Source organism: Glycine soja, chromosome 14 (assembly GCF_004193775.1).
Source record: "Glycine soja cultivar W05 chromosome 14, ASM419377v2, whole genome shotgun sequence".
Lineage (NCBI taxonomy): Eukaryota > Viridiplantae > Streptophyta > Magnoliopsida > Fabales > Fabaceae > Glycine > Glycine soja.
In genome coordinates this window covers 51,376,772-51,398,879 of record NC_041015.1, presented here as the reverse complement: position 1 = coordinate 51,398,879, position 22,108 = coordinate 51,376,772, and the positions used below count along the sequence as shown (strand labels likewise).

The 22,108-nt window shown below is 33.1% G+C and overlaps 3 protein-coding genes across 7 annotated transcripts; 2 read left to right on the top strand and 1 right to left on the bottom strand.

Annotated features, from left to right (window-relative positions):
• The first annotated feature begins 628 nt into the window (after positions 1-628).
• LOC114383709 (putative 12-oxophytodienoate reductase 11) lies at positions 629-2,910 on the top strand. 2 transcript variants are annotated; one of them, XM_028343434.1, is made up of 5 exons: positions 629-786; positions 1,008-1,148; positions 1,270-1,400; positions 1,631-1,807; positions 2,095-2,867. In XM_028343434.1, the coding sequence occupies exons 1-5, from the start codon at positions 656-658 to the stop codon at positions 2,679-2,681; spliced, it is 1,167 nt and encodes a 388-aa protein (XP_028199235.1). In that variant the 5' UTR covers positions 629-655; the 3' UTR covers positions 2,682-2,867. The 2 variants fall into 2 exon arrangements, with proteins under 2 accessions (XP_028199235.1, XP_028199234.1); XM_028343433.1 differs by having other exon boundaries at positions 631-786; positions 2,080-2,910.
• A 1,165-nt stretch (positions 2,911-4,075) lies between these two features.
• Positions 4,076-7,378, bottom strand: LOC114384499 (catalase-3). Its single transcript, XM_028344167.1, has 7 exons — positions 7,145-7,378; positions 6,972-7,068; positions 5,761-6,815; positions 5,559-5,648; positions 5,099-5,166; positions 4,910-5,003; positions 4,076-4,399 (listed from the first exon to the last, which is right to left on the bottom strand). Exons 1-7 carry the CDS (start codon positions 7,157-7,159, stop codon positions 4,340-4,342), a joined length of 1,479 nt encoding a protein of 492 aa, XP_028199968.1. The 5' UTR covers positions 7,160-7,378; the 3' UTR covers positions 4,076-4,339.
• A 4,715-nt stretch (positions 7,379-12,093) lies between these two features.
• On the top strand, positions 12,094-19,522 carry LOC114385079 (BTB/POZ domain-containing protein At2g30600). Of its 4 annotated transcripts, XM_028345045.1 has the most exons (13): positions 12,094-12,198; positions 12,703-13,511; positions 13,832-14,155; positions 15,012-15,239; positions 15,575-15,736; positions 16,181-16,393; positions 16,490-16,537; positions 16,638-16,696; positions 18,031-18,175; positions 18,291-18,371; positions 18,447-18,527; positions 18,750-18,818; positions 19,098-19,522. In XM_028345045.1, the coding sequence occupies exons 2-13, from the start codon at positions 12,720-12,722 to the stop codon at positions 19,314-19,316; spliced, it is 2,421 nt and encodes an 806-aa protein (XP_028200846.1). In that variant the 5' UTR covers positions 12,094-12,198; positions 12,703-12,719; the 3' UTR covers positions 19,317-19,522. The 4 variants fall into 4 exon arrangements, 2 of the variants coding, with proteins under 2 accessions (XP_028200846.1, XP_028200847.1); XR_003660837.1 differs by lacking the exon at positions 12,094-12,198 and having other exon boundaries at positions 12,497-13,511; positions 18,732-18,818; positions 19,098-19,114; XR_003660838.1 differs by lacking the exon at positions 12,094-12,198 and having other exon boundaries at positions 12,502-13,511; positions 18,043-18,175; positions 18,732-18,818; positions 19,098-19,113.
• Positions 19,523-22,108: the final 2,586 nt, after the last annotated feature.

Sequence of the window (22,108 nt, the reverse complement as noted above, 5' to 3'; positions counted from 1 at the left end):
ATTTTTTTTAAGAAAAAAATTCTTACGTGTAATTCCACTCAGTCAATGAGTACATGTGGCAGCACACGTTGCATGCTAACATGTTCAATTAATGGTCATGTAAGTAGTTAACGGATCCCGACTAACGATAGGGACCTCAAAAAAAATTGTTATATATTAGAAATCAAAAATATATTTAAGTCTTAATTAAAATATGATGTTATGTCAGGCACCACGTGATTAGCTTGCATGTTATATTTAATTCAACGTGACATCACATGTAACTTGCCAACTTGTCGAGTCAACGACCACATCAACCATTAACAAATTCATTCTAACAACAAAGATCTAACACAAAACCTTTTAAATATTAAGGATCTATTGTTAAGGAAAAATTTATTAAGAATCAAATACAAAATTTAAATATATATTCGAGATTAAAAACATATTTAAGCTATTATTAAATCCTTCTTATTCCTCTCATCACCGGATTTGTGCTACAAATCTCAATGGTTTGTTTTTGTTGCCATCAGAGTGGTCCCTCGGATAAGCACCAATGAATGATAACTTGGTATTTCCCGGTTCCTATCAATAAAGTAAAAAGGAGCATTTAATATATTTAATACTAATAAAATACTAATATAATATGGCAAGACACTGCATGGGAGTCAATTGAATGGCAAATACGACGATGGCAAATATGAACACGAACAGCAACTCCAAAGAAGAAAGCAAAAAAATGGATGAAAGAGAGGCGATACCCTTGCTCACCCCATACAAGATGGGAAATTTTAATCTATCTCACAGGTATTTATACCCTTGACCTTGAGCATGCGTGTTATATATATATATATATATATATATATATATATATATATATATATATATATATATATATATATATATATATATGCATGCATGCATGCGCGCGCGCTTGTTTTTGTGATTCTCGATCAAAATCATCATCTTAGTTCTACATGTGGATGTGGGTTAATTAATTTTACGATATTCGATACTGTGTATGATAGGATTGTGTTGGCACCGTTATCACGATCGAGGTCTTACAACTTCATCCCTCAGCCGCATGCTGCTCTATATTATTCTCAAAGAACAACTAAGGGTGGCTTTTTGATTGGGGAAGCCTCCGGTGTGTCTGATACGGCACAGGGGTAATTAATCTGAACACGTCTAGAAATTGGATCTGATTTTGTCCACACAAAGATTATCTTGTACTAATGCTTTAGTATTTTGTTTCATTATACGTGTGGCCGTTTTGTACGTTGGCCAAAGATACCCTAATACACCTGGCATCTGGACAAGAGAACAGCTGGAAGCTTGGAAACCTATTGTGAGCGCTGTTCATGAAAAGGGGGGTATTTTCTTTTGTCAACTTTGGCATGCGGGGAGAGTCTCCAACTATGGTACCCGCCTACCTACAACACTATACATACATTCTTGAAAATTTTATCAATTTAATCTTAAGATTCATTAAATGAAGAGTGGGATCTAGATAATTAAAAAAATTACTTTTTCTCTTTCTCTTTTTTTCTTATCTCACTAATGTATATATATTAGTATTATTACAACAGTGTCTAAACATAAAAGCTTGCATAATCATATATTTATATTTTGTGTGCGTATACAAGTGTAGAATACCAACCAGATGGTAAAGCCCCAATATCAAGCACAGACAAGCGACTTCGCAAGGATATAGCCAACAATAAAGCAACAGCTGATAAATACCCACCTCCTCGCCGGGTGAGAGCCGATGAAATCCCCAAGCTTGTCAATGACTTTGTAATTGCAGCCAAAAATGCCATGGAAGCGGGTATAATAATACGATACATACATATGTAAATATTTGATGTTACTTATTTTCTTTAAATTCATATATAAATAAAAATAACTATTTTTTACTGTTCAAAAAAGTTAATTAAAATTATTTTTAAAATACTTTTTCAATATCACCGAGAATTACAATTAAATAAAAGATATTTTAAAAATAATATTAATTAGATTTATTTATATTTGAGTTTAAGATGTAAAATATTTTTTTTTGTTTATATATAAATTCAAAATGAACATCAATGAACGATGTAGGTTTTGATGGAATAGAGATACATGGAGCAAACGGATACCTGCTGGATCAGTTTCTAAAGGACAAAGTGAACGACAGAGATGACGAGTACGGAGGAAACTTAGAGAATCGTTGTCGATTCCCACTGCAAGTGGTGAAGGCAGTAGCTGATGAGATAGGAGCTGACAAGGTTGGGATGAGGCTCTCCCCTTTCGCTGATTACAATGACTGTGGAGACTCTGACCCTCATGCATTGGGCGTTCACATGGCTCAGTCATTGAATGAAATGGGCATTCTTTATATTCACTTGATTGAGCCAAGGATGGTAACACAATTCCACAAGTTTGACGGTACCAAATCGTCCCTAACGCCAATTAGGAAGGCCTTCAAAGACGGGACTTTTATTGTGGCTGGTGGCTACGATAGGAATGAGGGAAATGAAGCTATATCATGCGCTGCTGCAGATTTGGTCGCCTATGGGCGCCTTTTTTTGGCTAATCCAGATCTCCCCACAAGATTTCAGCTCGATGCTCACTTAAACCAACCCGATGCCACCACCTTTTACTCACATCATCCTGTGCTTGGATATACAGATTACCCGTTTCTTCAACCCAACCCCAAGTAATGTTATGCTTAGCAGTTAGCACTCTTCTTGCACTATCACCATACATATATCCCTCCACTAGGACTTGTATGATTTGATTAATTAAGTACCATCTTTTATTACAGCTTTATTTGTTTTCCTTATTCAACCATTCTGTTTGGGTTAAACAGTCCTTCTCTCTATAAAATTTGAAAATTGTGTGTTTAATCATGTACCATTTAAGGTAAGATCCAATATGAAGTATTTATGATAATCTTGGCTTTTTTTATCGTTCAGTTACAATTTTTTTTACTTTTTTCATGAGAGTAAATTATTTTACTAAAAGAAAAAAGCTATAACGAGTGTAACGACTTATTTTGTTAACGTAAAATTATTTATGAATAAATTTTTTTATTTATTTATCACTTCAAAGTCAATTAATTTTTTTTTTATTTTACAACTTTAAAGTTATAAGTTTTTTATTTATTATTAATGATACGACTTTGAAGTCGTAATATATTTTTCAGTTTTAGAATTTTTTTTTATTTACTTGGTATTTTTGTTTTGTTTTCAATTTTTTTAAAAATATAATTAAATTGTATTTATTTAATTATTAATTAAATATTTTTAATTTTACTTGTTATTAATTTTATTTAATATCTTGTATATATTTTTATATGAATTTATTTAATATGTTATATATTTTTTAAATATTTTTATTTTAAATATATTTATTTTAAATATTTTATAATTTTTAATAATGTTTTATCTATACAAAATTGTATATTTAAAATTTATATAATTTTTTTTATTAATTGATGGTGTAAAAATTCTGTATATTGTCAATACTTAAAAATTAAATTCTTTCAAATAATAGGAATAATTCCCTAGAAAAAAATTCAACACACGACGCGCTGAAGATATTTTTTATTATTATTTAGGATTACTTATATCTTCTCTATTTTTTTTTTTTTATTTTTTTGCCAATGATGGATTTCTTGCCATGGAATGAATTAATGAACTGAATACGTTTCCAATACCTACAGCAGCTCCCGCTGAGGCAATTGTAGCAGCTCCGGCACCTATTGATTTTGCACCTTCTAACATCTCAAATTGATAAAAAGTCTCGTCACGCTCTTTTATTCACGATTTTCTTTATTATATTACAAGATATTAAATTAAGTATATCTATCTTATCTACTCTAATTCTGTTCATAGAAATATCAAATATCTACAACATAATAATATTAGCTCTAGCGACAGGATTTTTTTTTTAATTTATACACGAGACTTATAAATGTAATGTAGGCAGCTTTGCATTTGTAACTTGTAAGAGGCTGATTCGGTGACTCAAACCTGTTATCTCTTACTAGTCACATGGCAGCAATTTTAACCACGGCCAAAATTCTCCTTCAGTTAGGGATGACTATCATAAGTGACATTATAAAATTTTATTCGAAATATAAATGAAGACTAAACCCCAAATGAACGGAGAATCATGGGACGTCCAGATCCTCATCCTTGTCACAATGGACATATATTATTAAGTGGACAAGTCAAAAAGTTGAGTTCATGAAATAAACAATATACAGTTATTCTGTAATAAAAGGACCAGTCCTTTCAAATTATTACAGTGCCACAGACTTCTCACTTGTTCCTACATCTGCAACTCCTAGAAGCTATGGTATCCACCACCAATCTTAGATACTTGGCTTCAAGTTCAAGTGAGATGCTATCTTTTGTCCAAGAGAACGATCAGCCTGCGTAGCAATATCATCCATGAAAATCACATTAATTAGCACCCAAATGCATATTCATTTTTTATGCTTTGAGCCTATAACTTTTTTTCAGTTCAAGGGACCCACCACTGGTGTGGTCCCTACGTGTGAGTGTCCACAACGGGACAAGGGAGAAGAGGAAGGGGTATGGGTACTGGGAAGGGGACTGGAAAGCTGAGGATCAAAGCATTACACTCTCTTTAATGTCCCATGATTATTGTCACATGAAATGTGTCATGGGAGCTCTTGAACCCATAGTTATTGGAGAAGTTGGGTTGTTTGGTTTAATATGTAATAATAATAAATAGTATTATTATGCTGTTTTCAGCTAGAATTTTAGTTAGTCTTTTGTACAATAGTCACCTCTATAAATGACTTGTAAGCTTATGCTGTACAATACGGTAGTCATAATACAGAAACAGATTTTCTCTTATGAATACACGAATTTCTTCAATAGCTTACAGTGGCAATTAGCGTATGTGAAAAACTCACCTGAGACCAGTATGATATCCAGATGCTGCGGATTTCATGGGTGACACGTGGGTCAGACAAAGCATCAACCCATCGGCGGACAAATCTTTCTTGCCTGAAAAGAAATCAGAAAACAGCAAAGGACACCCCATCTTTAGACAAAGCCAAAAATATTTCATATTGATCATATCAGTAATTTATGAAAGGAACCTGTCAGAGGGCCAGGATCGGTATCTCTCCCCAGGTTGCTTGAAGTTGTTCTCCTTCTCAATCATGCACTGCAATAAGCAAGAGTTGCTGACACATTTCTTCACCAATTAAAGTGTCTTTTAACAGTTTTATAAGCATTTTTCTAAAATAGCTTGTTGTATAGAAACGTAATTATTAAACACAATCTTAACATTTATACTAATTTAGGCCTTTGCTTTATTAACAATCGATTGCTATTTAACACACCGACGTATTGGTTCTACTTTGTTTCCGCTTACGCGCTTGTCAGATCAAATTTTCATTGTATTTGCTACACAACATTATTTATCACTGATTAAGAAGAGCATGCCTAATAAAGATATTTTCTGACTCCGTGTAATACTCATCGCCTTCTACCAAAAGTGAAATGATCAAACAAATATTTTATATCTTGGCCATTAAGAAATCGATCAAAACTAACCTTTTCACGCTTCCCACCTAGGGTACGTGGAGGAACGGGGACCCTTTCCGCGTGACGGACAGGATCATACCTTGAAGGGAAGTAATTGACCTATAAACCAGTAGCAGTCAGTCATTAGGGGGAAAACACAAACAACTAAGGCATAAGTTAGTCAATTAACCAGCTTCTTAGTTAATCTAGACAGGACAGGGGGATAATTTACCTCTTCATCCCTGTGCATGAAATTCATGAAACCATCATGGTGATTGTTGTGATGGGCACACTTGGGGGAATTAGCAGGAAGCTGCAGATAATTTGGCCCAAGTCTGTGTCTTTGGGTATCAGCATAGGAGAATATGCGAGTCTGAAGCAATTTATCGTCGGAGTAGTATACACCAGGTACAATAATTGCAGGGCAAAATGCAAGTTGTTCGTTCTCGGCAAAGAAGTTATCAATGTTCTTATTCAAGACCATGCGGCCAACAGGCTGGAGGGGCAAAACGTCCTCAGGCCAGGTCTTAGTTACATCAAGGGGGTCAAAGTCAAGCCTGTCTTCGTTTTCGGGATCCAATGTTTGGATGTAGAGTTTCCACTCAGGATAGTTTCCAGCAGCAATTGAATCGTAAAGGTCTTGGGTGGCATGACTGTGGTTCGATCCTCCAACCCTAATGGCCTCGTCGTCCAAGAGACACTTTTCGCCACAGGTGGTTTTCCAATGAAATTTGACATAGACGGCTTTGCCAGCCTTGTTGATAAGGGTGTAAGTGTTAACACCAAAACCATCCATATGCCTGTAATCTTGAGGGATACCAACGTCATCGAATAAGAAGGAGAACATGTGAAGGCTTTCGGGATGGTGGGAGAAGAAATCGAGGATCCTCCAATTCTCCTGGATGTGGGACTTGGGGTTGGGTTTGAGAGCATGGACCATGTCAGGAAACTTGAGGCCATCGCGGACGAAGAAGACAGGGAAGTTGTTTCCCACAAGGTCGAAGTTACCCTCTCTAGTGTAGAATTTCACAGCGAAACCTCTGGGATCCCTGAGGGTTTCAGGGCTGCCACGTTCGTGGATAACAGTGGAGAAACGGACGATGAGAGGGGTCTGAACTCCAGGGGCTCGGAGGAAATCGGCACATGTGAGGTGAGAAATGTCATGCGTGACTTCAAAGAAACCCTTTGCGCTAGCTCCACGAGCATGGACAACACGTTCGGGGATCCGTTCCCTGTCAAAGTTTGCAAGCTTCTCCACCAGATGGTAATCTTCCAGCAGAATTGGACCTGCATATAGTATTTATTAACCTAATTCAACAAGTAATAGGTCCTTCGTCCGAGTGGTCCTGACTTAATTTGTTAAGTAAAGTCTTGGGTTAGAGTCATCTGGATGAAAAAATGTGATCATGAAGAGAGAAAATAATATTGAATACCATACCGTACCTCTAGATCCAACAGTCAGCGATGAGTTGTTGTTCCAGATGGGAGCACCGGAATTAGTAGTCCAGAAGGGAGAATTGAAGGCGCTTGATGGCCGATTCTAAATGGAAAACAAAACACAGTCAAAATAACAAGCAAGTTGAGAAATCGAATCCAATCTGAAAAGAAAAGCAAACCTTGTAGGGATCCATGGATTTCTGACTCCGCAGAGGAAACGATCCGATTGGTTTTGGTGTGGTAAATGGTAAATCACGAATCTGTCTGTCACTCTATCCTATTTTATGGGCTTAGTTTTATTTTATACAGTCACCCGCTTTTTCAGGTTTCCAGTACTTATCTTCTTTCTAGTTTACTTTTTTACTTTTTGTCTACGCATTACAGGGATAAAATGTTCATCTTTTACCCTTGGAATGGCTGAAAAGTAGGAGAAGAAAAAACGGTGCATGTTTATCCAAAAGCTCTTCCTAAGTCCTAACGAAAAATTATGGTGGATTTTATATAAAAAAATTATTTTTCTATTTGAAAGAAAATTATAGTAAAAGAAATGGAAATGATTAAAATACTAATATTATATTTTTATTTTACTTTTTATTCCAAACTATTTTTTGACACATTAATTTGATGTATTTTATCTCAACTTCTACAAAATTTATAAATTTTATCTTCTATTAATTATCCAAAAATAATGGAGATAAAATTTATCAAAAAGTTAAAAATTAAGAATAAAATTTGTCACAAAATAAAATAATTGAATAAATTGGTCAAAAAATAAAAATTTATTTGACTGTTTAGTTGTTTCACTAATTTTAATTTTTTTAAAATATTACTTCTAGTATAAAACAACTTTTAACTTTTATATTTTATTTTTTTATCTTTAAAATATTTATTAAATTTCCCTTTTACCTATTTTAAATAAATAAGAGCTTTATCATTATTATTTTTTACTCATTTACACGTATGAACTATGAAGTATCATTGTGCTCATCACTCTTTTTTTCCTCCAAAACGTCATTGCTCACCTCCTTTTTATCTAGGCAATTCTATTTTTATTCTTTTATCAATTAACTTTTAATTCTTTGTTGTATTCTTTTTCGGAATTGATAATGAAACTCGTATTATTTTTCTAGTGGTGTTGTGGTTTGTTTGTAGGTATTCTAATAAATTTTTCGCAATTGATAATGAACCTTGCCCAATGATTTTACATGTTTATTTGGATGTGTATAAAATTAATAGTAGAGTGAAAAATATAATAATTAAAACTAAAATGTAATGAAAATAATTTATTTATAAATAAAAAATTACAAGAATTTTAAATTAATTAAAAATTAAAATTATAACGCCTTAAAATATATTTCATTTATAAAAATTTATGTAAAAATATTATATATATATATATATATATATATATATATATATATATGTGTGTGTGTGTGTGTGTGTGTGTGTGTTTGTGTGTGTATATGTTTATTTTTATAATTTTATATTGTTAAGTTACTTTAGCTAATAGATAATTTTATCGAACGTAAGGATGTTAATTTGTACTGTAAATGGATATCGCTGCGGAGACAACCATGTTTGGAGACCCTATGGACAATAATTTATTTCCCGCAAGGACGGGGATAAACATTTCCTAGCGGGTACGGTGGGGACAAGGACGACGATCATTCTCCCCACATCGTAGGTTTTCGATATGAGGAAATTACAAAATTGTCCATATATCTTAAGAAACTCTAATAATAAGTCCCCTCGAATAACTCTTTCACTTCACTTCTCGCCCTAGACTATGCTACGCCATTCACTTCTCCCCAAACCGCATTGTTGCCACTCAGTCTTGTCACCACTCGCTTTTGGTCACCTCAAAGTGTAAGTATTGGTTACTATCTTCCTGTTAATGGATTTGTTTGCTACATATCACCTTGATTGTTTTTTTTTCATGATTTTGCTTGATCATTTTGAAATTATATTTTAATTTAAAAGTTTTAATCTTTTATTTTCTTTGGCTGGTTGGTTGCTTGGATTTGAGTTTTCAGTTCAAACTCAAGTTTGCTTTCATGTTTTGATTATCTATGCTTTCTTTATTTCTTGAAAAGATATTTTTTTTTGTGAATTAATGATCGTTGATGATAATACAAGTTATGCTCGTGGTCCATCATTGACAATATATGATTTGGGGCTCTGATGTTTCCTTGTTTGTTTATTCTTATCTTTTTTTGTCGTAAATTGTTACTTGCAACAAAATGACGAGTGTACTATACTGGCAGCACAAGTTCATGTTTAGTTTTTCATTCTATTTTGTTAGCACTTATAATGGGTTTATTAGTTATTCAACAAAATATTCATTGTAACAGGTAACTAAAAAGTTCTATTGTATTTGACCATTACATGAATAAAATGTGGAACTAATTAAACTAATTCTCTTTGAATTACACCCAAAAATTTCCTAGCACATTCAAACTAACTTACATCTTGACTCCTAGCCGTGAATAAGTTAAATTGTGTTCTTTAGACTAAGATCTTAAATTATTTTTATGAAATAGTATAAATAAGATATTTAGTTACTAAAAATCTAAACACTCTTGGTCATTCTAACTTTTAGTAATTCACTTTAATCTTTTTTACATATTTTTTCACTGGCATTTTATATATTATTTATCTGATTTTATCTATTTCAATTTGATATTTATGCTACTCTTATGTTTATATTGTTGACTGATTGATCAAGGTATTATATATCATGATTTCTGGTTGAGTGGTTGTAGAAACTCTAGACTTATGTAGACTTGTTTTAAATGAATTTATATTTTTAATAGCTCTATGATGTATTGGAATCTAATGTGTACCTCAATCCAATATGTGATTTTTGTAAAACTTATGGATAGACATAAAAAGTGTTACACAAAATTTCCATTTGAATTTAATGGGGTATTTTCTTTTGCAAGCGCAAGATATTTGTTTTGTTTGTCTCTGTTTTTCTTCTTGTTGTGTTTTAGAAGTTATATTCATGAAGCATTTGTAGAAGGTTGGTTTGTTGGGGTCGGTAAGGAGAAGGAAAATAAATCTTATTTTGTTTTCTTGACTAATACTTATCTTCCATCAAATCATATTGTTTTGGAATAGTATAAATCCATATGTTTTACTTGGTTTGTTAAATTATGTATTATGTGTCCTTGTAGGTGTATTTGCTCATGCTTCTAAATGCTCTTTTTCCCTTTTCTTGTGAGTATAATGTTGACCATAGAGATTTGATTGAATATGTTGTGGGATCTACATAATGCTAGTCATAGATGTATTGTTTATTTCTTAGGAACCTACCTCTCAAGAAACTAGTCCAATATAATTCAGAGATCAGAATCTCCCAACCAAGGTTTAGCATAGATGCATGGTTTATAACTCTACAAGATCTCAAATTGAGCCCTCCTTGATCCTTAAAAAGCACATTCATTAAGCACATCGGGTTACTAAAAATGAGGCTAACAATTTGGTGAGACTTTTTAAGTCTTTTCACATGGGGAGAGTTGGGGGGGGGGGGAGTACTCTCCGCCCTCGCCCCGTTGACATCTCTAATTGAACACTTCTTATTTAATAAATTTTATTTTAAGTATATGATTTAAAATAAAACTTATTAAATAAGAAATTAATTTAACAACTTTTAGCTAATTTTATCATAAATAACCAAAATTTACAAAAACAAGGGAGAAAATTTTGAATTTAAAATATAATAAATGATATAATAGAGCAAACAGAAAATATTACACATATTGTTGCATGCATATCACATCTCTAAAAAAAATAGAAAAATAAAATAGTTCAGACCTAATTCACAAAAAAAAAGAAAAAGAAAAAACAAAGTGAGGGATTAAATTTAGGAAATGATAATAATAAGATATGAATGTGTAAAAGATAACTCAAGATGGAGAATTGGAAACGGACTATTGATCAATGTGTGGACCCAACCATGGCTTCGAAATCAACAATCTCAACATGTCACCACACCTCCACATCTCGGCCCGGAGCAAATGACCATAGTAACTCTCATAGACCACAATAGACAATGCTGAAGAAACGAGGTGATTGACGACTGATATGCTAAGTATAAAGTCTCTTGTTTTGATGGATATGCAATAGTGCATTAAAGGTTAGAGGGAATTGGACACAAATCTGGAATTTAAACATCCCACCGAAGGTCAAGCATTTTTTGTGGAGGCTCCAACGAAATATACTTCCTACTAGGCAAGCTTGATTGTAAACAAGTGGTGGACGATTTCTAGGCATCCAAAAGGCAGTTCTGAATTTTACACTATTGTATCCAAATGTAATTCCCTTTTTAGAAATTTTAGGAACTCTAGGGAGAGTTTTGTAAGGAGATAAATTAGTCAAGTTGTTGATCTCTTGCTAGGATATCTTGATTTAATGCTAGTATCGAATTGTTTGATGATATCTTCCCTCTTTCTATCTATGGTTTTATGAGAGTTTCTACATGCTTTTAATAATTTGAGAGATTTTAATATTATTAATTTTTTAACCAATAAAATTATATATAATTTTTTATTAATTATTTTTTTTCAAACTAATCCGTGATTATTTTTAAAATTATAATTTTTTTAAATTAGAAAATATGATTGAAGATAACTTTAGAAATCTAAATTCTAAAAGTTTTTGAGTTACTTTCAATACTTTTTATAAAAATATTTGGGGGTTTAAGATTTAAAAATTTCTTATTATTTCTTATGCATAAGATTTTTAAAAAAATATTAAAAGTAATTAACAAAATTTAGAATTCAGACTTTTAAAGTTATCTTTAATTATATTTTTTAATTTAAAAAAGTTATGATTTGATAATTTTAAAGAGAATATGACATATAATTTGATTGGTTAAAAAATCAAGAGTATCAAACTCTCTCAAATTATTAAAGACACACTAGAAATTCTCATGGTTTTATTTGTAAGAAATGAAATAAGTTTGCTTCTTCTAAACCAGAGATGAAAATTAGAATCAAGCCGAAAATTCACAAAAGAAAATTATAAATTCTTATTTATTTATTTATTTTAATTTTTAATAAATTTTATTTGATAATAAAAAAAGGTGTTAATAATTTTTCAAAGAATAAACTGTTATTTGACACAAGCGGCATGATGATGGAAGGGGTAATACGGGGTGGAGGTTAAGGAATGATCCAGAAGGCACTGGCAGGGTGATTCCGCGACGAGACGGTGCCGGTTGAGCGGTAAGGTAATGGTAATTTTATTTGTTAACAAATGTTTGGATGTGAAATATGAACGATGGATGTTGTGAGGCTAAGACCGAGCACTTAGCTGACGAGGATGGTCCTACTAATGTCCAATCAGGCAAAGATACGCACGAGATGACAATCAATGATGTTTTCCTAAATCATTTTTGTTCATTTGCCTTACGAGGATCTTAGTCAGCATAGATATTTCATGCTTGTATTTTTGTATTTGGTTGGATAAGGATGTGGCGTAGGAATTAGGATTCAGATCCGTCCAATTACCCTTTCTATTTCTATTTCTATTATTTATTTTGGGGTCAAGTCTGAAAGCTTCCAGTAGCTGTTTCTGGCAATTTTTCTTCCCTTCAGATGGTGATGTTTCAGATATCTCCGTCTGTTATAAATTACTATCGTTAACTACTATTCTCATTCTCACACTTATCATACATGAATTTTCTCTACCCTTCCATATTAAATATATAGAAATATTGCATATTGATTGCTAGTGTGTCCAAGAATAAACATGTCGGCCAAGTTCCTGACCGTGCCGCCATTTGAGTGCGCCTGGAGAGAGGATTTGAAATTCCGGGAGGCAGGCCGGGGTTGCGTCGCCTTTGAAGCATTCGCCTGCAACGATGTCACACTGGTTTTCCGGGAGAATGTGGGAAGCCAGGGCTACCATTATAAAAGAGATAGCAGTCCTCACTACACAATCATATTGGGGAGTCACAGGAATCGGCGACTCAGAATTGAGGTCAATGGAAAAGCTGTTGTCGATGTGGCAGGGGTTGGCCTCTGCTGCTCTTCCTCCTTTCAGAGTTATTGGATCAGCATCTATGATGGCTTGATTAGTATAGGCAATGGGAAATACCCTTTCCAGGATGTTGTTTTCCAGTGGTTGGATTCTTATCCCAATTGTAATGTTCAGTATATTGGCCTCAGCAGCTGGGATAAACATGTTAAGTATAGAAATGTTAATGTCTTGTCTCTAACACACACTCATGTGCCCCTCTCGAAGCATGTCGTTTTTGGTGATTATCAAGTTGAGGACGAGGTTGATGCAGCAGACTGTTACAATTACAAAAACATGGATTATGACAAATGGGGGCTCAAAAAATTCCTCGAGAGTTGGGACTTGTCTGATGTGTTATTCATCGTTGGTAAAGAGGAAAAACCCGTTCCCGCTCACAAGGCAATTTTAGCTGCATCTGGAAAGTTTTCTCTGTGCTCCTCCTCCTTTGTCATCAACCTACCCACTGTATCTTATCTACTTTTCCGTGCACTGCTTCACTACATCTATGTTGGCTGGACCCAGGTAGGGGATTTATACCTTGTTATTTTTGTATTTGCTATTGTTGATTTGATGTTAAACATGGAGATTGAGATCATTGTTGTCTGCTACAAAAGTTTGTCATACTCAATTTTCTGTGCAAATTAATGTTTATTTTTTTCTTTTTCCCTGATCATTTTGTTGTTTATATGAGATCCACATACCATGGTAATTTTGTGACTTTGTCAAGCTGATTCTTACTTCTTTCTTCAGTGATTTTTATTTAATTTGCTATACTGTACTCGTTAAACTGCCATTGATATTTATATTCTTAATTAAGGTAGTTGTGTCTTTGTATCATGTAGATTCCCCAGGAACAACTCGGTTCTTTGAGGGATTTAAGTCTACAGTTTGAAGTGACACCACTGGTGAAGCAGTGTGAAGAGACTATGGAACGGTTTAAGCTAGATAAGAAGTTGTTTGACACGGGCAAGAATGTGGAGTTAACATATCCATCTATCCGACCTCATTGTTCAACTTTGCCCTCACTTCCTGTCAGCACTCAGCAACTGAAACAATTGAAATTAACAGGCCAGTACAGTGATGTAAACATCTACATTGAGGGTTATGGGCTCATTGCACGAGCTCATAAAATTGTTCTTAGCTTATGGAGTATCCCCTTTGCTCGGGTGAGCCAATTTCACAATCTTTTATCTGACTTAAGCTGAGCTGCCATCTCCTCCCTTTGAGGGTGGCTTTTGAAGATTCGTAAAAGCAAGATTTATTCGCCTAAACATTTAGCATCTACATTTATGGAGGAAGTATTAATTTAGTTAAATTTAATTATATGAGAGTTAAGTTTAGAAGTGATGTACTATATATTCAACAGAGCCTTGAAAGAGTGTCTCTAAGTCTCCTAAAATTATTTTTTCTACAACAGGCAGGGTGTGAAAAATCAAGGATATGTTTTGTTTACAACTTTACACTCTAAGGTCTAAGGAATGACTAACAAATTTGATCTGGTTAATAAAACGATTTTCATGTTTAGCATTGAGTCAAGATATTCAACACGCCCTTTCACAAATTTAATCTTGTGAGGTTAATTAATGTACTCAATACTGTTGCAAATTACTTCAATGTCCAGTGTGCTTTGCTTGTATCTTTGCAAACATAAAAAATGTTTTGTTTATGATTTTACATTCTAAGGTATGACTAACAAATTTGATCTGGTTAATAAAACTATTTTCAAGATATTCAACAGCACCTGTTACAAATTTAATCTTGTGAATGTACACTTCAATAATGTTGTAAATTACTTCAATATCCAGTGTGTTCTACTTGTGTATTTGCAATGCAGGTTAGCATATTGTCCAGAAACACTAGCATTTGCCTTATCTTTATGTGTCATAAATTTCTATTTATGCAAGTAATATTCATGTGATGTTGGTATACTATGTGTCATAAATTTCTATTTACATGGTGATTATGTAGCTTTGTATACTGTCAACTGTAGCTATTAGTCAAAGATTTTGTTACTTTTGCCAGATGTTCACAAATGGAATGAGTGAAAGCATGTCCTCGGAGGTTACTTTAAGGGATGTCCCACCGGAAGCTTTCAAGGCTATGCTTAACTTTTTATATGATGGGCAATTGAATGACAAAGTTATAGATTCTGGTGCTTTGTTGCTCCAACTCCTTCTATTAGCTGATCAATTTGGAGTGACTTTTCTTCAACAAGAATGCTGCAAAATGCTTTTAGAATGTCTCTCAGAGGTAGTTTGGCAATCTTCACTCACAACGGAAATCAGTACTTATTTGGAAGTTAGAATCATTTATCCTGTGGATGCCACTTGAACTAACTGTTTGGAGAAGAGAGTTGCGGTTTCAGACTTGTGAAAACAAAAGAAGAGATCCATTTTATAGTAATCAATTCTAAGATATTGATACTTCTCGTCTACATATTATATGCAGGGATGAAGTTCTTCTATTGGGTGAAGGTCATACAACAAAGTTTTTCTATTATACACAAATTTAAATGGAGGAAGCAGACAAATTTGGCAACTAATAATACCGTAGCCTTTGAAGCTAACCGTTGAACTTTGTTGCAGGACTCAGTATGTCCACTCCTCCAAGTGGTTTCTTCAATGCCATCATGTAGACTTATTAAAGAATCATTGCAGAGGAGAATTTCCATGAACTTTGACTATTATATCAGTGCGAGTACTGACTTTGTGTTATTAGATGAGACAACTTTAATCAATATCATTAAGGTGTGTTTCTCGTCAAGTTGCTCGTTTTTTGGAATTTGATGGTAAATTCAAGGAATATAACTGTACAACTCATAATATCTTCTAAAGAGGCCTGCATCTACATTGGCTTAATTGTAAAGCCAGACTTTTTTTTTTTGGGGGGGGGGGGGGGGGGGTGGTGTAAAGAATAAAGGATTGAAGTTCTACTTATGTAGATATGCCATTAAGTTAAAAACAGGATTTTATTGAATTCCTGCATCTGAAATTTTGAGATCTAAGTTGTTTTATCTGAGAACTGTAGATGTAATTCCCTCATTTGAAACACTAAATTTCTCTACAAATCCCCTGAATATTAGCTTAGATATAATCTACTATACATCAGCAAAATTGTCTATCCTAGTGGGTTTTATTGTACTATCAGGTCATTTGACTGATGATTTCTTGATCTGTATTTGGATTTTGCAGCATCCAGATCTGACAGTAACGTCTGAAGAGAAAGTCCTTAATGCAATTCTAATGTTTGGCATGAATGCAAAACAGTTGTTTGGGTGGGAAGTGGTGGATCAGTTAATGGAAAATTCAAAACCAGAACTCCTTTTTGGTGAGAGGCTTCAGTTAATCTATGACTTGTTGCCATTTGTGCGATTTCCACTACTACAATATTCCTTACTTGAGAAGGTTGGTATTCTCTGCACTCAGATATCTTTGGACAGTTCACATACATAGGGTTTGCTTATTCATAGTTCATAGTATAACGTTGTAATTAATGTGCAGTTGCAGCATAGCAGCATTGGCCGGCATATTCCTGTTTTCCAAAATCTTGTAAGTTTTCTGTCTTATTCCAATCAATTCAGCCAGTATGTGTAATGTGATTTTGTAAATCTAATCTTTGAATAACTATTCTGTTATTTATTTGTTACAGGTTAACGAGGCTATCAATTTTGTTAAATGTGGGCTGGCAGAGTCAGAAAATGAAGAGAAGTAAGTTCTTCACCTTAGTTTGTCTCCTTAGCTTCTTCATTGGGGTATTTAAGTCAGGCACTGCACTTTGACTGTGTAATTTTTCAATATTTAGACTGTAGCCTCTGCAGTAAATAACAATAGCTTATTTGGTTGTGAAAATAATCTGCACTCTTATTAATTATTGTATTATGAATTCTGATTCATTAGTTCTGGGTTATTCTCATTTTTTTTCCAACAAACTTGTTGGTCCATTTGGATTATAGAGGGGATTTCTGTTCAAGATCCATACAAGAATTTGATGACTTTATCTATTGGATGACACTACTCTCTCTCTCTCCTCTTAAGCTTCATATCCTTCCTCTTCTTCTGTCCATGTTTTCTGCCTCCAGATAGCATTTTTAGGGTGCAGGGTGAGGGAAAATATTCTACTTCAGACACTACTGGCATTTGCTTATATTTCCTGGGTTAAGGTTAGGTCAACATGATACTTCGTGCTATGCATATGGGGGATGCAGTACTTGGGGGTTATACAGTTATGCTAATTCAAAAAATTAGACAGACACACAAACACACCTATGTATTTCGAATTTTGAAATTTAAATAATAATACATTTATAAGTAGTATTTGAATAAATAATATATTAAATTTAACGTTATTAATAATTTTTTTTATTGGTGTTTTTTTTATTCTATGACTATCCAGTTCCCAAACCTTATTTTCATTAATGCCAAACTTTTTGCCCCCTTCCCAACAATGTGTATTCCTCACGCTTGTGGACTGTCCCTTCTCAGTTCTCACCTTCCATGAGAATAACATAACATCTGTGGTTCTGCACACATTTGCTTCCCCTTTTATCCTCATGAATTCAACATATGAGAACTTCTTAAGTTTGAGATTGAAAAGTAGCATTGTCTCTTAAGCCCTTCTGTGGTTGTGGCTTGTACCCTTTTCATACTGCCAAAACCTTGCAATGCCATACCTGAAACATGGTGTTACCTTGCCTAAGTCACTCAATCCCTTGACAGCTATGATTGCATCCCAACATGCATATTGCAACGAACTAATAAGAATGATATTTGTACTTGTGGATATCAACAGTGACATGCTGGTGGAGTTAGGAGTAGGGATAATGGATATGGGAAAGGAATGTTAGAGTGAACTGTGGAAAACTGGAAATAAATTAGGAGTTCTAATCAGAAATGCGATTACTTGGATAAATATTAGGAGTTCCAAGGTTTTTGTGCTTTTTAGTTCTTACTTCTCAGTTTACGTTTTGAATTATTCTTAGATTTATCTGCCCCTCCCAACCCCCTAGAAAAGAACACATCTAACAGGGGTTAACTTACATTAGCTTTCATTGTAGTGTTAGATTCCAACATAGACGGTCCAGTTACAGGGAACTCCAGTACATCTGTGATGGGGATGACCATGGAGTTCTGTACTTTGCTGGAACATCCTATGGTGAACACCCGTGGGTTAATCCTCTTTTGGCAGAGGTAGAGCATCTAATTTATCTTTTCCCCTTTCATTTTTCTTTTTAGGTATTTTTATGCTAAGGGCTGATCAATGAACTGTTTATATATGCCCTTCCCTTAAAATTATGTGTGGCAGCCAAGGAAAATTACCATCACAGCTAGCAGCCCCCACTCAAGATACACTGATCCCAAGGTTTTGGTCTCAAGAACCTACCAGGTGTGCTAAACTTTTTAAACTGCAATTGAACTGTTATTTTCTTTAATGGTACCTAACTTCATGTTGCCATCACAGGGAACATGTTTTGCTGGGCCTCGATTGGAAAATGGACAGAACTGTAGCTGGTGGATGGTGGATCTTGGCCAAGATCATCAGGTACGCAATATGCCGATTGTTTGTGTTTCCAAGTATTTTATATTAGTACTCGCTTTTGATCATGCACTTTGAGCATGTGGATATTCGAAGATTTTATTTCCACCTTCCAACCTCATTTATCAAATTTATAGAAGTATAATTGCACCTCAATATGAGTAGATCAACTTCTTATTTGATGGAATCAACATTCTGATTAAAAAAAAGGAAAATCGATGAATGCAGCTTATGTGCAACTACTATACCCTGAGGCAGGACGGTTCTAAGGCCTTCCCGAGATGTTGGAATGTTCAGGTAAGCAATCAGCAGTGATGCTTCTTATCTGTTACTCCCTCGGTCCCAAAATAATAATTATTTTACACAGACAAAAAACAAACAATAAATAAATGAAAGAGAGAGAAATAATTTTACGAAATTAACCTTATATCATCATTAATTTATTTATAGATTTTATTCTCCATCATTAATATTATAAGGAATATAAGTAGAAACATAATTAATATTATATTGAAAAATTAAAATGACAATTTCTTTTATACAACAATTATAATGGGAGTAATTATGAATCTTCAGGGCTCACTTGACGGAAAGAGCTGGACAAACTTGAGAGTCCATGAAAATGATCGGAGTATATGTAAACCTGGCCAGTTTGCCTCTTGGCCCATAATTGGCCCCAACGCTCTGCTTCCCTTCAGGTATTTCCGGGTTGTGCTCACAGGAACCACCACCGATGCCACCAATCCCTGGAATTTCTGCATTTGTTACTTGGAATTGTATGGCTACTTCCTTTAAAAGCCTAGCCATGCCAATACCATACCTTCCTAAAATACAATTCCAGCTCCTTCATGTACATTATGGTTTGCTTATTGACTAAATTATTTGAATCAAGTCATGGATAAAGGGTTGTGGTTCTAAGAGAAGATGAAGTTTCTTTATTGTTCTTATTTCATCATTCAAACTTGTAGGCTGCTTTATATGTAATTATGTAGACTGTAGTATCTCTAGTCTTCCCATAATTTCAATCGACAAAATCCTTTTCACAAATAAGAAAGGTGCACAAGACGATGAAAAACCACCTTTTGATATATGAAACTCACGATGGAAAAAAAATCAGTACCAAGCATCAATATTGCCAATTTCATTCGCAGTAAAGCTCTAAAATAAAATATTTTCACGTATTAAAAACATTGATATCGATGTACAATAACAACGAAGGTAATAATGGGATAACCGAATGAATTCTTATTGGGAAAATCGATACACACTTTTTGTTAGCAAGAAATCACGAAATTATGTAAATTGAAAGATAAATATTTAATTTATTTTTCCAATAAATATATAACACTTATCCTCAAAGATTACAAGAAATCCTTACCAAAAGATAACAAACCTTACCAAAAAAATATTACAAGAAGCAAAGTTAAATGCATTCTTTCCTAGTGGTATGTTAAATAAGGGAAAATAAGGTTTTATTTGAACTAACTCGAGATAATATATTATTTTGATAGGTAATTGACTATTCACAGTGAAGATTTCACTTATAACTAATTACTTATTATTTTCTTAATCTCATTATAATTATCGTGTGAAAAATATTTTAAAATAATTATCATTTTAATTTTTTAATATGACATTAATTATTATTTTTACTTATATTCTCTATGATATTAATGATATGGATTAGAAAAACAAAAAATAAATTAATAATGATAAAATTAATTTTATAAAATTGTTATTATTAATCTATTTATTGATTTTTTTAATCTTGTATAAAGTAACCTAAAACTTGTAGGATGATAATTATAATACGAGGAGAAAGTAAATAAATAATCGTGCTGCAATTTTCTTTTAACAACAGAGAAAGCTAAAAAAAGAAAACAAAGATTACAATCTCACTAAAGTTAAACTCATATCATCAACTAGGAGTATTGATGCATCTCACTAAAGGAAAACAAAGATTACAATCTCACTAAAAATATGTGCAACAAGACTTCAAAAAGAGAGTGCACACTTAATTCTTTGTGTTTACAATTGTTTTCCTTTTATCCTTTAATTAGCATCTATATTGCAGTTACATTTCAAAGAAAGAATTATAATTAAGGAATAAAGGAATCTAAACAAATATATATACTAAAAGGGTGAAATTAGTCCATTAGAGAGCCTTATTTGTGTTATCTTCGCTTAGAGAGTAATTGAAAGTTTTGATTTTCTAGATTTGTGAGAAAGGGTGGTATCCTTGTGAGTTTTAGGAAGGGGGTTTCTTAGAATATTATGGTGATCAATTAGGTTTTTAAGCCATATTTGGCATATTACTCATATGGACCATTTTGACATTGGTTTCTATAATCCTCACCTTTTCTTTTTCTTTCTCCCTCTATTAAAAAAATTCCACAAAACTCTAAAATCTATAGAATCAAAGCTGTAAGAGAAATAACATAAAAGAGGTAATGATAGCTGTGTAGGATCCATTTGTGCAATCAAGACAAAACTAGCAAATGTATAAGGAGTTGGAGTGCATTTAGAGGGTCAATGACTTAACAAAAAAGTTAGTAATTTGTAATTTTGTTATTGTTTATTTAACAACAGTTATGTAAACCTCCAAACTTAAAAATAACTCAGGAAAAGCTTTGTAACATGGTTTTCTATATATATTCATACTTGCTTTTAAACCAGAACATAGCAAAATAACAATTTTCAATTCTTGTGTTTCCTTGGTATTGACTCTCGAGATTGCAGATGCACTCTAACATGCAATTATGCCTTTTTTTTTTTGTTCTATCTCAGTTGCACATATAGTTCTGCACTTCCCATTGTCATTGCATTTTGTGTTGTTTCCCAATGGTCACTTATTATTTTTAAATCAAATCGAATTCCAATTAATGATAATTTGGGAAGAAAATTTATTTTCTAAGAATAATAAAATTAAATAATGTTAACTATTTTTTTTAATGAATATGAAATTAGTTTTTTTTATTATAATCGAATAGAATAGTATCTTTTGTAATTTCAAAGATTAAAATAACAGTTTCCAATGATGATTGATTTATTATGTATGGATTGACATGCATACTAAATTAGTGTTTTTTTTTTTTTTTATGTAGACAACATGTATTATCTATTGGAGATAATCTTGTTGGCATCAGGTATAATTATTATGGGCAACAAATTTTTTCTTGAGAGTATTAGTTGCATATCCAATACTCCAACTCAATATCTTTATTAAGCTAGAACAATTTCATGCCAGTTGATTCATGCATTCGATGATATCAAATTAGTGTCTGAAATTGAAAAAATAATTGGAGATAAAAAATACTATGATTTTGACTATTTTAAGAACTATTTAAAGAAATAGTAATTTAAGAAATTGAATTCATAATGTCCTACCAGCTTAAAATGATGTTTTACTCAAACCTCAAAGTTTAAGACATCCATAAAATTCGTAGAAGTCTTGCTATTAAATATTAAATTAGGGGGAAAATGAGAGATTTAGTTTAGTTGCTGAACAGGTGCATGATTTATTGCAAGTGTTTCTGCGTCTTTAATTCTTTCGAAAGAAAATAGTTAGAAAAATATATTTTAACAAA

Excerpts from the sequence above, each read along its gene's own strand:
- LOC114383709 (XM_028343433.1), top strand. The coding sequence starts at position 656 with ATGGCAAATACGACGATGGCAAATATGAACACGAACAGCAACTCCAAA. Across the intron at positions 1,149-1,269 it reads GTGTCTGATACGGCACAGGG|ATACCCTAATACACCTGGCA; the intron begins GTAATTAATCTG and ends CGTTGGCCAAAG. Across the intron at positions 1,401-1,630 it reads GGGGAGAGTCTCCAACTATG|AATACCAACCAGATGGTAAA; the intron begins GTACCCGCCTAC and ends ATACAAGTGTAG.
- LOC114385079 (XM_028345045.1), top strand. The coding sequence starts at position 12,720 with ATGTCGGCCAAGTTCCTGACCGTGCCGCCATTTGAGTGCGCCTGGAGA. Across the intron at positions 14,156-15,011 it reads GGAGTATCCCCTTTGCTCGG|ATGTTCACAAATGGAATGAG; the intron begins GTGAGCCAATTT and ends TACTTTTGCCAG. Across the intron at positions 16,538-16,637 it reads TTCCTGTTTTCCAAAATCTT|GTTAACGAGGCTATCAATTT; the intron begins GTAAGTTTTCTG and ends TATTTGTTACAG.
- LOC114384499 (XM_028344167.1), bottom strand. Across the intron at positions 6,816-6,971 it reads GCTGACTGTTGGATCTAGAG|GTCCAATTCTGCTGGAAGAT; the intron begins GTACGGTATGGT and ends TACTATATGCAG. Across the intron at positions 5,167-5,558 it reads TAGGTGGGAAGCGTGAAAAG|TGCATGATTGAGAAGGAGAA; the intron begins GTTAGTTTTGAT and ends TGCTTATTGCAG.